This window comes from Buteo buteo, chromosome 5 (genome assembly GCF_964188355.1).
Source record: "Buteo buteo chromosome 5, bButBut1.hap1.1, whole genome shotgun sequence".
Taxonomy (NCBI): domain Eukaryota; kingdom Metazoa; phylum Chordata; class Aves; order Accipitriformes; family Accipitridae; genus Buteo; species Buteo buteo.
In genome coordinates this window covers 4,125,990-4,138,090 of record NC_134175.1, presented here as the reverse complement: position 1 = coordinate 4,138,090, position 12,101 = coordinate 4,125,990, and the positions used below count along the sequence as shown (strand labels likewise).

At 53.5% G+C, this 12,101-nt stretch overlaps 1 protein-coding gene across 5 annotated transcripts in view; it reads left to right on the top strand.

Moving 5' to 3' along the window:
- AGRN (agrin) overlaps positions 1–12,101 on the top strand; it is a 126,113-nt gene extending 114,012 nt beyond the window's left edge. For all 5 annotated transcript variants that reach the window (XM_075027283.1, XM_075027284.1, XM_075027287.1 and 2 more), the window contains 6 exons: positions 532–648; positions 954–1,143; positions 1,908–1,995; positions 6,607–6,831; positions 7,430–7,533; positions 9,092–12,101. In XM_075027283.1, coding sequence (XP_074883384.1) covers positions 532–648; positions 954–1,143; positions 1,908–1,995; positions 6,607–6,831; positions 7,430–7,533; positions 9,092–9,249 — 882 coding nt within the window. In that variant the 3' untranslated portion in view covers positions 9,250–12,101. The remainder of the gene's footprint in view (positions 1–531; positions 649–953; positions 1,144–1,907; positions 1,996–6,606; positions 6,832–7,429; positions 7,534–9,091) is intronic.

Here is a 12,101-nt window from a genome sequence, read left to right as displayed (position 1 = left end):
CAGCGGCTCACCCCGGCAGTGCCGTGGCTGGTGGCCAGCTGCAGGTCCCGGTGGCCGGCTGCAGGTCCCGGTGGCTGGCCAGGAAGGCAGAGGGTTGCAGGGTGGTTGGCAGGGGCAGGAGCAGTACAGGGAACGGAGGAGAAGGTAGGGACCTGGTCCCAAGTGGGATGCTGAGCCCAGCCTGCCCATCTCCTGCCTGCCTGCCCACCCTAGGGCAGGGCTGTCCTGCTTGCTGGACTCTGGCAAGCTTTTTTTTTTCTGTTCCTGCCTCTGCAGAGATGGCCGGCGGTATCCCACGCCAGCCCAGCCCATGACTTGAGGGAGGAAGGCAGGGAGTGGGGGGGACAGGCAGGTGTTGCTTGTTTTCCCCCCAGCCTGGTTTTTGGTTGTGCACGGCTGCCTGCTCTGCCTGCAGCACTGCCCTGCTCGCAGCCTCCTCTAGAACCCACGGAGCTGGGCCAAATGCCCAACTTGCAGCTTAGGGATAGCCTGACATCTTCTCCATCTCACCTTCTTCCCTCTCCTCCCCAGGTGCCTCACACCTTCCTGAACCTGAAGGAGCCATTTTATGTAGGGGGAGCCCCTGATTTCAGCAAGCTAGCTCGAGCAGCCGCCATCTCCACCAGTTTCGATGGGGCAGTGCAGAGGGTAAGGTCCTACCAGGCAGCCTGGGACAGGTATCTGCCTGGGAGATGTGCCATCCGCACTGGCATTGCTGGAGGATAGGCAGCGTGGGTCCATGTGTGCGGGTGGGGGGCATACCCAGTTGAAAAGTGGCAGCGGTGGGTGGCAGAAGAGGAGGCGGGTGGGTGTCACAGGAAAATGTGGGGCTTGGGGCTGGATTTCCATCCATTTCCAGAGGATACTGGCCTCTGTCCCCCCCCCACTGGCCCCGCAGAGAAGTGGGGCAGTGAAGGCTGACTCTTGCGCTTCCCTTTGCTTGTATCTGCCAGATCTCCATCAAGGGGGTGCCTGTGCTGAAGGAGCAGAACATCCGCAGTGCCATTGAGATCTCCCCCTTCCGAGGCCATCCCTGTACCCAGAAACCCAATCCTTGCCAGAACGGAGGCACTTGCAGCCCCCGGCTAGAGAGCTACGAGTGTGCCTGCCAGAGGGGCTTCTCCGGCTCTCACTGCGAGAAAGGTGAGACTGCCAGGGTAGGGCTGGACACGGACCCTCACCTGCTAGCCAGACATGGCAATGAAACTGCTTTGATGACTAGCTGGTGGCAGCAGGACAGCGCATCGCTTAGGCTAAGCCTGAGGTCTTGTCCTCGTTGTGACTGCTGGGAGGGATCCAAGGGGAAACAAGCTGTGGCATTTGCAGGCTGGCACTGTTGTGCAGCTGTGAAGTTGGGGTTATGCCGTTTTGCAGAAATGTAGGCATTACACTGCATGCAGCAGGGCGAATGCTGCTGCGCATGGGTAGATCACCCAGCCCTGTCACCGCCTCCCATCTTATCCTGTTGTACATTGCTGCGCTCACTTGAAGCAGCCTGGGGCAGGGAAACATGGTTTAGTGCTGTAGCACATTCACCTGGAGGGCCTGAGCAATGCCTAGCTGCCTCCAGATAAGTTTTTTTTTCCTCCTACCTCCCTGAGTTTAGCGCTTGGGCCATCACCAAGCGCAGGTTCCTCCCCAGCTTCAGCCAGGCAACCAACAAGGCTGCAGATTTCGTGACAGTTGGCTGCAAAACAGGGAGATGGTCCAAACTCACGGGCTCTGAAGCCACAGCAAACCTTTCCAGGGGCTTGCTTAGAGTGCCACAGTGCTGACATGCCCCAAGGGATGGCAGGTTTGTGCATGCCTCCGTCCTGTTATGAATGCTCAGTGTAAAGGGGGATTTTCTCCAAGGACAGACAGGCCACGCTACGTTGCCTGACAGCTCTTCTTTTTCCCACCTCCAGTGATCATTGAGAAGGCTGCTGGAGATGCAGAGGCCATCGCTTTTGATGGTAGGACGTATATGGAGTACCACAATGCCGTGACAAAGAGGTAACTTGGCTGCAGAGCTGAACCAAGGTCAAAAGAAGGAGCTAGGGCTGTTAGCAGGAGGAAGAGCTAGGGTCGAAGAAGTCCAAGTACAACGCGTAAAGAGGGGCAAGCCAAACCGGGGCCGTGAGCAGTCGCTTCCAGCCCTTACCTCTAAAGCTCCTTTGTTGGCAGAGGGCTTTCCCCATAACAGCATCGCCTGGCCAGCTTCAGGTCTGGATGGTCTCGTTCTGCAGCGTTTGGGCCACCTTCTGGGTTAGCATAGTCTGGTTTGGGAGCGGGCTGAAGCTGGCTGAGTGCACCCCATGAAGATGGTTCATGTGGCCTGTGCCCTGCTCCTGGCTGGTGCCTTTCTTTGCCCACCTCCTCAGGAATGAGTTGTAGGCTGGGTGAGCTGTGCTGAGGGGAGAGGTAGCTCTGCCTGTGGTTTAATTTATGCCTGTCTGCCAGCTCCTTTGTCTGCCTGGCTGTTTGTGCAGCAAGGGTCGGTTCTGCCAGCAGGAACGGGCCGTCGCTGCTGTGGGAGCTGGCTAACCTTCTCCGGCATCTGCTCGACCCTGACCCCATGGGCTAGGGGTACGTGTTTGGACCCTGCGGTCTCTGTGGCTGTACTTGCCCCTGGGGCTTCTCTCTCAAGATAAGCAGAGCCCGCTACGCAGCTGCTGACTGAGGTTTTCTTCAGCCTCTGGGCTGGATATTTCTCCTACAGGAGACTCGTGGTGCACAGCAGTCTGGCTCAGTACCCTTCCTCAGCACTGTGCTCCTACAGCCCCCGTGGTTAATTCCCAGCTCCGTGGCACTGGGACGGGGTATTGGATTACTCTCCATCCATCTGCCTCTTACAACCTCAGGTTCCTTGCTGCCCTAACGCCCTGCCTGGGGAGGGCATCTGTGTTGAGCTGTTGTTTGTCAGTCTCTGTCCGTCTCCTCTCAATGTCCTTGTTTCTTTGTTTTCAAGCCACCTGACCAATGAGATCCCCGCGTAAGTACAGTCCTCCCTGCCGCCCAGCTCTTCCCTCCAGCCATCTGCCTTCCACCACATCTCCCATTGCCACCCTGACCACCAGCCCAGCCGCAGGGCAGCGCAGGGCAGGTGTGGGAGGAAGAATACGGGCACTGCCCCAGGGGTCTGTCACGGGCAGGCGTTCCCATTTCAGGGTGAGCCGGACCCAGGTACTGACTGCAGCTCGTTGCGGCTGTACAGGGGTCCAAATCACAGCCAAGATGCAGCAGGAGCTGCGCTGCCTGGCTCTGCTGCAGTCAGGTTTTGTCCCAGCAGGATGCTACAACTTAGTTTAAGTGGGTGAGCGTAGAGGAGGAAAGTTACCTCTTCCATCAGCGGCAAAGGCACTGGCGATGGAAATAAGGGATGCTAATCCTGCCCTGATTTTTCCAGTACTGCCGTAGCGAGGAGGCGAAGCTGGGCACTAGGAGAATGTTCCCCAGTGAGGGGGAACCCCTCACAATGTGCAGTGCAGGCAGGGGGGGCAGAAGAAGGGCCTGGGCAGGTGGATGGGGAGAAGGGCTTCTTCCCTAGAGGGGGCTTGACAGCTTTGATTTGCTGTCTGTCTGTCTTGCTGAGCAGCAGGAGTAGAAGAAAAGCACTGGTTCATGCAGCCGTATTCCCCACTGCGCGGGGGAGAGTTGGAGTGATACCTGCCTGTCACATCCCCATTTCATCTCATTTTCTACAAGCTGGGGTCAGGCAGAGGCTCGGGAGGCTGTTGCGTGCGTGCATGCATGCATGCCGACACCTGGAGAGCCACAGAGTCCGTCACCTGCATGTTCACTAATAGTTTGGGAGGTGCTGCAGTGTTTTGGAAAGGGCTTTTTAGGAACCAAGCATCCTCCTAAGCTAGACAGTGCCCTACAGCAACAAAAGGCATGTAGTGGCCTGCACGACAGCTCTGCCACGTCCAGAGTGCCCAGCTGTCCCTCTGCATGGACTCGAGCCACTTCCCTGCAGACGAGCAGAAAGCTGCTACGTTTGTGTCCTGCCTCTCCCAGCGCTCTGCAAAGGGAAGGTCACCGTTCCCAGCCTTCTCCCTGCCTGAACCAGCCTATTTTGGCTGTGCATGCTCCTTCCTGCAAGGGAGCTTAGCACTTCTCCCCAGATCCTTCTGCCGGGATTTGGCAGCGGCACTCGCTAGCCCCGCCAGGGCTGAAGGACCCATTGGGCTGCCCATAAAAAGTAGTTTCTTCTGCCTCCAGGCAGACACCGGGGTGTGCCTTGGGCAGGGCTAACACTCCAATTGCTTCTCTGGGCTCTGCTGGCCATGACATGCCCATACTTCTTTTTTTTTTTGAATGTACATTTTTATATATACATCTAGTTAGAGCTGATTGTAATGCAGGGCCTGTAGCCCCTACCGCTTGCAGGCTGTGCCAGCAGGACAGCTGTAATCCTGGGTTTCCCCTTCTCCACGCACGCCCTGCTGCCCAAGTGCCCCAAGGCTGACTCAGAGCCCTTACGTGACAATTCAGCTATCTGGCAAGACGGGAGCCTATTCCGCAGCATCCCAAAGAACCAGCCCGAGACCTGCCTGCAGGTCTGCCCGGGAAAGGGTCCTCGTGCAGGGCCGTGGACCAAAAGTTCCCTTCTCCCAGCAGTGCTGCCCTCTGTCCTGCCCTGGGATACGCATCCCAGCGGGGCAGCGTGGGCGATTAGCCGGAACGCTGATAGTCCTGGCCCAGGAGAACATGGCAGAGTCCCTGCACCGCTGGGACAGGGCTGTATTTGCTCGTTGGCGTTCTTACGCTCACCCTGGCTAAGCAACAACTTGCAAACTTGCCTCGCTGGCTCGAGGAAACTCGGCTCCCAGTGGCTGAGGCTTCCCGCTCATGCTGGGCGGTTTTCTCAGCTTGGCCGTTGTGTAGGGTGAAGAAATGTTGCCGTTGAGCGGGGCTGTGCCCTGTCTGTGAGCGGGGTGGGAGGGAAGGGTCTCCTCCGCTGTCCTGCGCTTATCGCATGCTCCCCTTTCTTCCTGCATCTAAGTCCTGACGCGCTGGACTATCCTGCGGAGCCCAGGTGAGTCTGTGCCAGGCTTTCAGCTCTTGTATCTCGTGCTCTGCTGTTGCTGCCTCAGCATGTCTCTGTCTCTGTGTGTGTTCTGTCTGTCCATACCCTTGGCTTTTTATTTATAAGGGATGCAGCTCTGCAGGTGATGAGAGTAAACAAGAAGGAAGCCCTGTCCTTCCAGCATAGACACAGCAGCTCCTATGCAGCTCCAGCTCTGGCCCTCGCTCCTGGGGGACCTAGACAGCAAATAGCCATGGGTGAAAGGAGAGGCTGAGTTGCCTTGACAGTCCAGCCCTCGTCCAGCCCTTTGGACGCAGTGTCCCTTGGGAATAAAAAGCTCTCTGTGTTGCCCATGTTGTCTGGTCTATGTGCGCACATGTGTCAGCAGTATGTCTCGGAGCATCCCAGGAGAATGGATGGCGACTCCGTACGCCAACGTCACCTGTTGCCAAGCCCCTTTTGCCTGTTCCAAAAGGGACTGAGCAAAGATGGGGATGCCAATGTGGGGTAAATCCTGTCCTTCCTTCACTCCGCCCTTAGGAAAAGACACCGTATCTAGGAGAAAGAAGGCTTTGCTGCCTCTATGGACAGTCTCCATCCCCTTCAAACTGCAGGGTGCTCATCATCTCACAGTCCTCAGCCTTTGGGTTCCTGTAGGTCTTTGGTCAAGCAGAGGCAGCGGTAGAGCAAACGCCTCCGAGGCTGATGGCTGTGTCGTGATGGTATGGGGAGCCGTGGTCCCCAGGCAGCCCAGCTCTGCTTGCACCTCGGATGCTTGCCAGCAGGATGGTCAAATGGTGTTGACCCCAGCTCAGCTGCTGCCCGCGGATCTCCTGATCTGGCCAATAGAGCCCTCTTTGTTCTGACCTCTCTCAAATCAAAGGCAGCTCTGTGGGGAAAACCCTTCTGCTGGCCACATCGGGGCCAGCCCGGTGCTGTTCACCAGCCCACGTAACAGACCTCTTCCTTCAGTGCCTGCATATAAGGAGGCAAAACCAAGACTTGCGTGTCACAGCTTGCAGGGCTTGATGTGTCTGAACTTTATGCTCCATGGAGGGCAAAAGCAAGGGGCTGTAGCCCCATACTGTGTCTTTGGAGGTTCAAGCGGGATGTTGGGGAAAACACTTCATCCCCAGGAGAACTGTGAAGCCCCTGCTCAGGTCAGCAGGACGATGGAGGAGCTCCAGGCTTGGTGTTCCCAAGCTCAGCTGGGCAGAGCCACAGCTGGCCTCATCTAGCGCTGCCAATGGTCCTGCTCTGAGCGGGCGCTGGGTTCGAGACCTCCAGAGGGCCATTTCTTTGATCCCGTGGCCTGGTTTAAAGCTTTCCAGCTGCTCTCCCCGCCACGCACCAGGCTTTCTGAGCAGGCCTGGGATACTGCAAAGGCTGCGACCCCTCAAGCACAGCGGGTAGGGACTGAGACCCCATGCATAGCCTGATGCCAAAGGTCGGTTGAAGGTTGTCCTCGGTGGGTGAACTAGTCGGCTGGGAACAGAGAAGGCTGCTCTGAGGAGCTGACTGGCTGCCTGTTGCTTTTGTAAGCAAGTTTCTAACTCTGCTCTTGTCTTCTCCCCTGCTCCCGTCTCACCGTGCAGCGAGAAGGCCTTGCAGTCGAACCATTTTGAACTAAGCATCAAAACAGAAGCCACTCAGGGGCTGATCCTGTGGAGCGGGAAGGGGCTGGAGCGATCAGACTACATCGCCATCGCCATAGTGGATGGCTTCGTACAAATGACCTACGACCTCGGCTCCAAGCCCGTCATCCTACGATCCACGGTCCCGGTCAACACCAACCGGTGGATTCATATCAAAGCGTACAGGTGCGAAGGCGAGCAGGAGGGGAGAGCGGGACCGTGGCAGATTGCTCTGGGCTGGGCAAGCTGTGAACTAGGGAGCCTGAGTCATGGCCGTGGCTCCGTGCCCTGTGATCCCCAAGGGTCACTCCTCTTCTTGGATAAGAATAGAGGAGAGGCATGTGGGCAGTGCCGCGTCGGAGGGGCGCGTGTTGGAACACGCCTGGAAATGTCAAAGGGGCAGGCTCGAGGAGGTACGAAAGGTTCGTGCCTTTTATTTTAGCTGGCTGAGGGTTTGACATTCTGTTCGCGGCGAGCCCGAGCCGTCCCTTTTATTTTTATTGGTGGCGGGAGTGGTGAGCGGCTCATGCGGCTGGCATGCCAGGGATTTCTGCTGATGGGTCTGGAGGGTGCGGGAGGAAGCTGTGGTTGACCGCTGGCAGGGGCTGCAGGATGCCCAGGGGATGCTGGATGCTGTGCTACCCGGCCTGACCCCGCTCCTCTCCAGGTGGAGAAGGGCTGATGGTGCCCAGTGTCTAGATTTGGCGTAAAGCGGAGGACAGCTCTGAGTTTTTCCTCTGAGGTTGCTAATCTTGCGTTTCTTCTTCCTTCCCTCCGGGAGCAGGGTACAGAGAGAAGGTTCCCTTCAAGTCGGCAACGAAGCCCCCATTGCTGGCTCTTCTCCGCTTGGTGCGACACAGCTAGATACAGATGGGGCCCTGTGGCTGGGTAAGTCGGCGTGGAAAGGGTGAACCTCTTCTTTGCTGAGGGGCTCAGAGCTGGAGCTGAGATGTTGACGCTCCCTCCCTTGTTTCAATGGAACACCTTTGCCTCGCAGGTGACTTTTTGACAAGTTTGACCTAAAAAGTCCCCTGCTTGTTCTCTGCCTCCTAGGGCAGGATGCTGGTGACAGCTGAGGGACGAAGGGTTGGCTTTACCAAATGCCACGTCCCCTGAAGAGAGCCGTTAGCTGGCCTGCGGCTGCTGCCAATGGCATGGAGAACCCTCTCCAAACCGGGAGTGCTCCCACCTGCCGAATTCCCTCACGCGTGGGAGCCTCTCTTAGTTCACGAGCCTCCCAAATGTCACTTGCTTGGGTAACTCTGGTTCCCAAAAGTGAAACGGCTGAATTGAGAGAAGGGTACTTCTGCCTGAAAATACGTAAATACCCAAATTTTAAGTGTTGCTTTATTTGCATAACAGAATAAGCAGATATGCCAGAAGGTGCCCTTGTGCGCAGCAGAGTCAGTTCCATTTGTGTTGACATAAGTATTTTGATGCTGCAGACAGAGTTTGGCCCATTGCATCTATCTCACGCTGCTTGGGGCAGATCTGTCAGCGCAGAGGCTAGATTTGTCCTGTAACAGCTCAAATAGGCGAGAAATCCACCCACCAGTGTAGGGTAATTGTGCTTAACTACAACCGGTACTAATCTGAAGTGAGAGGATAGTGAAGTCCTTTTTGGAGCCTGAAGGGGTGATGCTGCAGGTCCTGGGCTTCGTTTGTCCCTTGAGGAACTTCCATGACTCGGCTCTCCATCTGTAAGTTCAGGAGTGGGCTCGTCCTCAGGCACGGTCCTAGGGTTCATGATTGCGAGGGGGCACAAGGCCCACAGAAATCAATGGACAGAAATGTTTATCTGGGGATTTTGATCATCTGTAGTGAAGAAACAGTGAATTAGAATCTATTTACGCTTTTTGGAAGCATCTGTTCTTATTTTCCCAGTCTAAGCCCGTAGTTTCAGGTCTAACCTGACTTACAAGGAGTTCATATTCAGAAACGTAGCCTTACCTCTGAAAAGACAGTATCCCAGATGCCATTCCTTGTTCTGAAATCAACTTAGAAGTTATGTGGAAGAAGTTTTTCCAGGAGAAATTTTTGCTTGGCTTCCTCACTGGCTCTTCCAAAGGTTTTGTTCGCAATCAGCCCTTTGTAATTTCAGGGCCTGGCGTGAGCCGTAGTTGACATTTCAGTAACTGAAATAAAATTCAGTTTGAATTTGGGAGCAACCTCCAAGAAAATGAAGTATTTTAAGTTGAATTGGTATTTTGGAATGGAAGTTACTGTTGTAAGTGTCTTCAGGAAAGCTTTATGTATAAGTTGGAACTGGCATTTCTCCAATTTAAGTGAAAATAAATACTGGCCAGGAAAGAGGTTTCCCCCCGTGTTGAGGAGGGCATTCCCAGCAGCACCTGCGCTCTGTGTGAGTGCACGTGAGTGTGCTGCTGGCCCGTACGGCAGCGTGTCCTTTGTCCTCCCACCCGACCTTCTGTGCTTTCTCTTGCAGGGGGAATGGAGAAGCTGAGTGTGGCTCACAAGCTGCCCAAGGCCTACAGCACTGGCTTTATTGGCTGCATAAGGGACGTGATTGTCGACCGCCAAGAACTGCATCTGGTGGAGGACGCTTTAAACAACCCCACGATATTACACTGCTCAGCCAAATAGACCCCCAGGGACCCTTCCTTCTCCTTCCCTCCCTCCTGCCTATTGCTGTAATTATTTTCTATTTTTGTAAACTTATTGCTTTTTATATTTTGGGGGGAGGGGGGAAAGGGAGGGGAGGAAACACCTTTTCTTTTGGGTTATTTGTTCGGTTGCCGTCTATCCAGGTCAGTCAGACTCTAATCAAACAGCAGCAACAAAGAACAAACCTTGAACCAAGTCTCCAAGAAGTGACAGAAGAACTTCCCTATTGCACCTGCATTGTAAATCTTATTCATACTTGAAGCTTCTTTTTGGGTTATTGTTCCCCCTCCTTACTTCTGTTCTTGGGTCGTTGTTCACACCCACGGGGGAAAGGATGCTGGTGCTGGCGAGACGTGTGGCCTTCGTGAATTCCCTGCTTTCCCATCTCAGGCCTGGCCCCAAAGTCCTCTCTGCAGTGCTGGCTGAGCAGGGAAGTGGCCATCAGAGAAGCGGGAATTACCACCCTGCTTTGGGGTCTGGCTCTGCCAAGCCTTCTCCCGGCCCTGTGTTCACCCTATCTCCCTCCTCCCTCCCTTCCTCTCACTATAATTTATGTGTGTAAGAATCTCAAGTGCTTTTCTCCTTTATGCTCTGTTAAAATCAGGGATGCCATGCACTGGAAGAGAGACCAAGGTCTGCTCTGAGCAGGCAGAAAAGCATTGCTCTTTGGTTGTCTTATGACTGTTTGCTGGACTGAGAGGTGCTGTGGGGGAAATGTTGATTTCTCTGTCGGCTCTCCTCCTCCTCCTCTTGGACATGTGCAGAAGCAGCTGTGAAACCTCATTTCCACGCTTTGTGTTTATCCAGACGTGTCCTAACCACCTGCTTGCCCTGGCTGCTCTTCCCAAGAGCTTCTGTGTACCAAGCGTTGCCCTCCCGTGCGCCGGTGAGAACTCGCAGCACGTCTTCGAGAGCTGGAAGTGCTCTCCCTCTTCCAGCGCTGTCAAGCGGGCTGCGAGGGCACGGGGACTGGGTCCCTTTTCACTAAAAGAAAAAAAAAAATCTGTTGGATGTGTCCTTCCATGACCCATGTCTGTTTTCCAGCCTCCGGGCATGACTTGCCCTCTATCTACCATGAGGATGCTTGCAGCTGGCCAGCACGTGAATCTCTGTAGAGCTGGTATTAGAGCCTCTCCTAGGAAGAGTAATTGGAGTTTTACCTTTGACTTCAAGTTTTCGCAATGCCCAGTGCAATGCAGGGTCTTCCACGCCACGATCAAAGCTCCTCTGGATACTGCTAGCCCAGCAGCAATAGCTTCAATGGGAATGGGGCGCGAGTCAGCTGTCGAGGCAGTAGTGTTTGGGAGGAGGTGTTTTAAATATTTTCTTCCTCCGTGCAAATCTCGAAAGCAAATACTGTGGTGCCAGTTACAAAGCCAGTATGTGTGTTTCTGAATTGAACGTATGCGTGTGCGCGAGTGTCTGTCAACCAGCACGCATTTGCATGCAAACACTGAATCTCCTGTGAGCAGGAGAAGAACAAACGGATTGCAGCTATGAAAGAAATGACCCACTCCATTCAGGTTCCTTCTCCATGGGAAGAATTTACTGATGCTGTGTAGCATCTCTGTCCCTTTCCACTACTGGAACACACCTGTGTCCCTTTCCCACCCTGAGATGGCAGCTGGCATTGCTCTGTGTAAAACCAGCTTTATGGAGTGTACAGAATTAATCTGAAGGATCCCGCAAGGTATCAAATATTAATTAATATCCAGGGTACCATCGTTTTGCAGTTTTACCCTAACTTTCTGGCACACCTGGTAGTGTACCTTTACAAAGTAGTGCACCTTTAAAAATGTTGTTTCTTGGCACTAAATTTTGAGCCATGAAAAGTCAAATTAGTTTTCTCAGGGTGAGCTCTGAACACAGATGTAACAAAGGGGAAGAACATTGTGTAAAACCACTTGGGTTTCTTTTTTCTTTCTTCTTTTTTTTTTTTTTTAATTAAAAGAAGTCTACCCCAATCTATGCCTAATCTATTGACATTCCTCTAAAAATCCGGTGGTTAAATATTTCACAGGGGGCTGTGCCCGCTGTGGGATGGAGACTCCGCTCTGTGTGTGTGTGGCTCTGTGTGTGTGTGTGTGTGTGTGTGGCGATACCACATTTTAAGTGGCTACTGTTTATATAAAATTGTGGTTCCTGGTGGGAAGTACTGTGACTGTGTTGTGAAGGGGATGGACTGCTGTATTTTGATCATGAGGTGGAGATAGACAGGGGCTAATACTGCAGGATGGGGAGGGATGGGAGGGAAGCGTGAGACCTTCGATCTCTGTTTTAAGAACGTGAATTTTAGCTGGGCAATGCAACCACGTTGGCTGAGACCGAGGGCTGGATGTGCCAACTCCAGAGGGAGAGGGGCATGCACAGAGGAAGCTGCTAATTTTCTAGAATGCCACTGAAATGAAGCCAGGGTCACTGCAAAAAAAACCAACTAAACAAAAACAAAAACTCTGTCTGCTTTTGCTGGGGCTTGGAAATGCCTTAAAACAGGACCTTGCGTCCTTGTTGTCAAGCATCTTGAACCAAGGTCAGATTCAGCAGTGCTCCCTAGGGGCTGTGCACTTAACTTCGGCTTTATTTTTAATAGCATTTATAACATGTATGTACAAAAAAAAAAAGACATTGAGGTTTGGTTTTTTTTTTTTTTTTGCTTTTTTTTAAAAAAAAAGATGTCCATGTGGCTTCATTTATAGGGTAAATTAATGACCATTGTGAACTGCTGTATGAATTCTGAAGGGCAATGCACAGTAGAGGAGCAGCATGATATAACCATTACTAACTTGTGTCTTTCGTCAATCACCATGAAATAAAGTTTGAAAACTATTAAA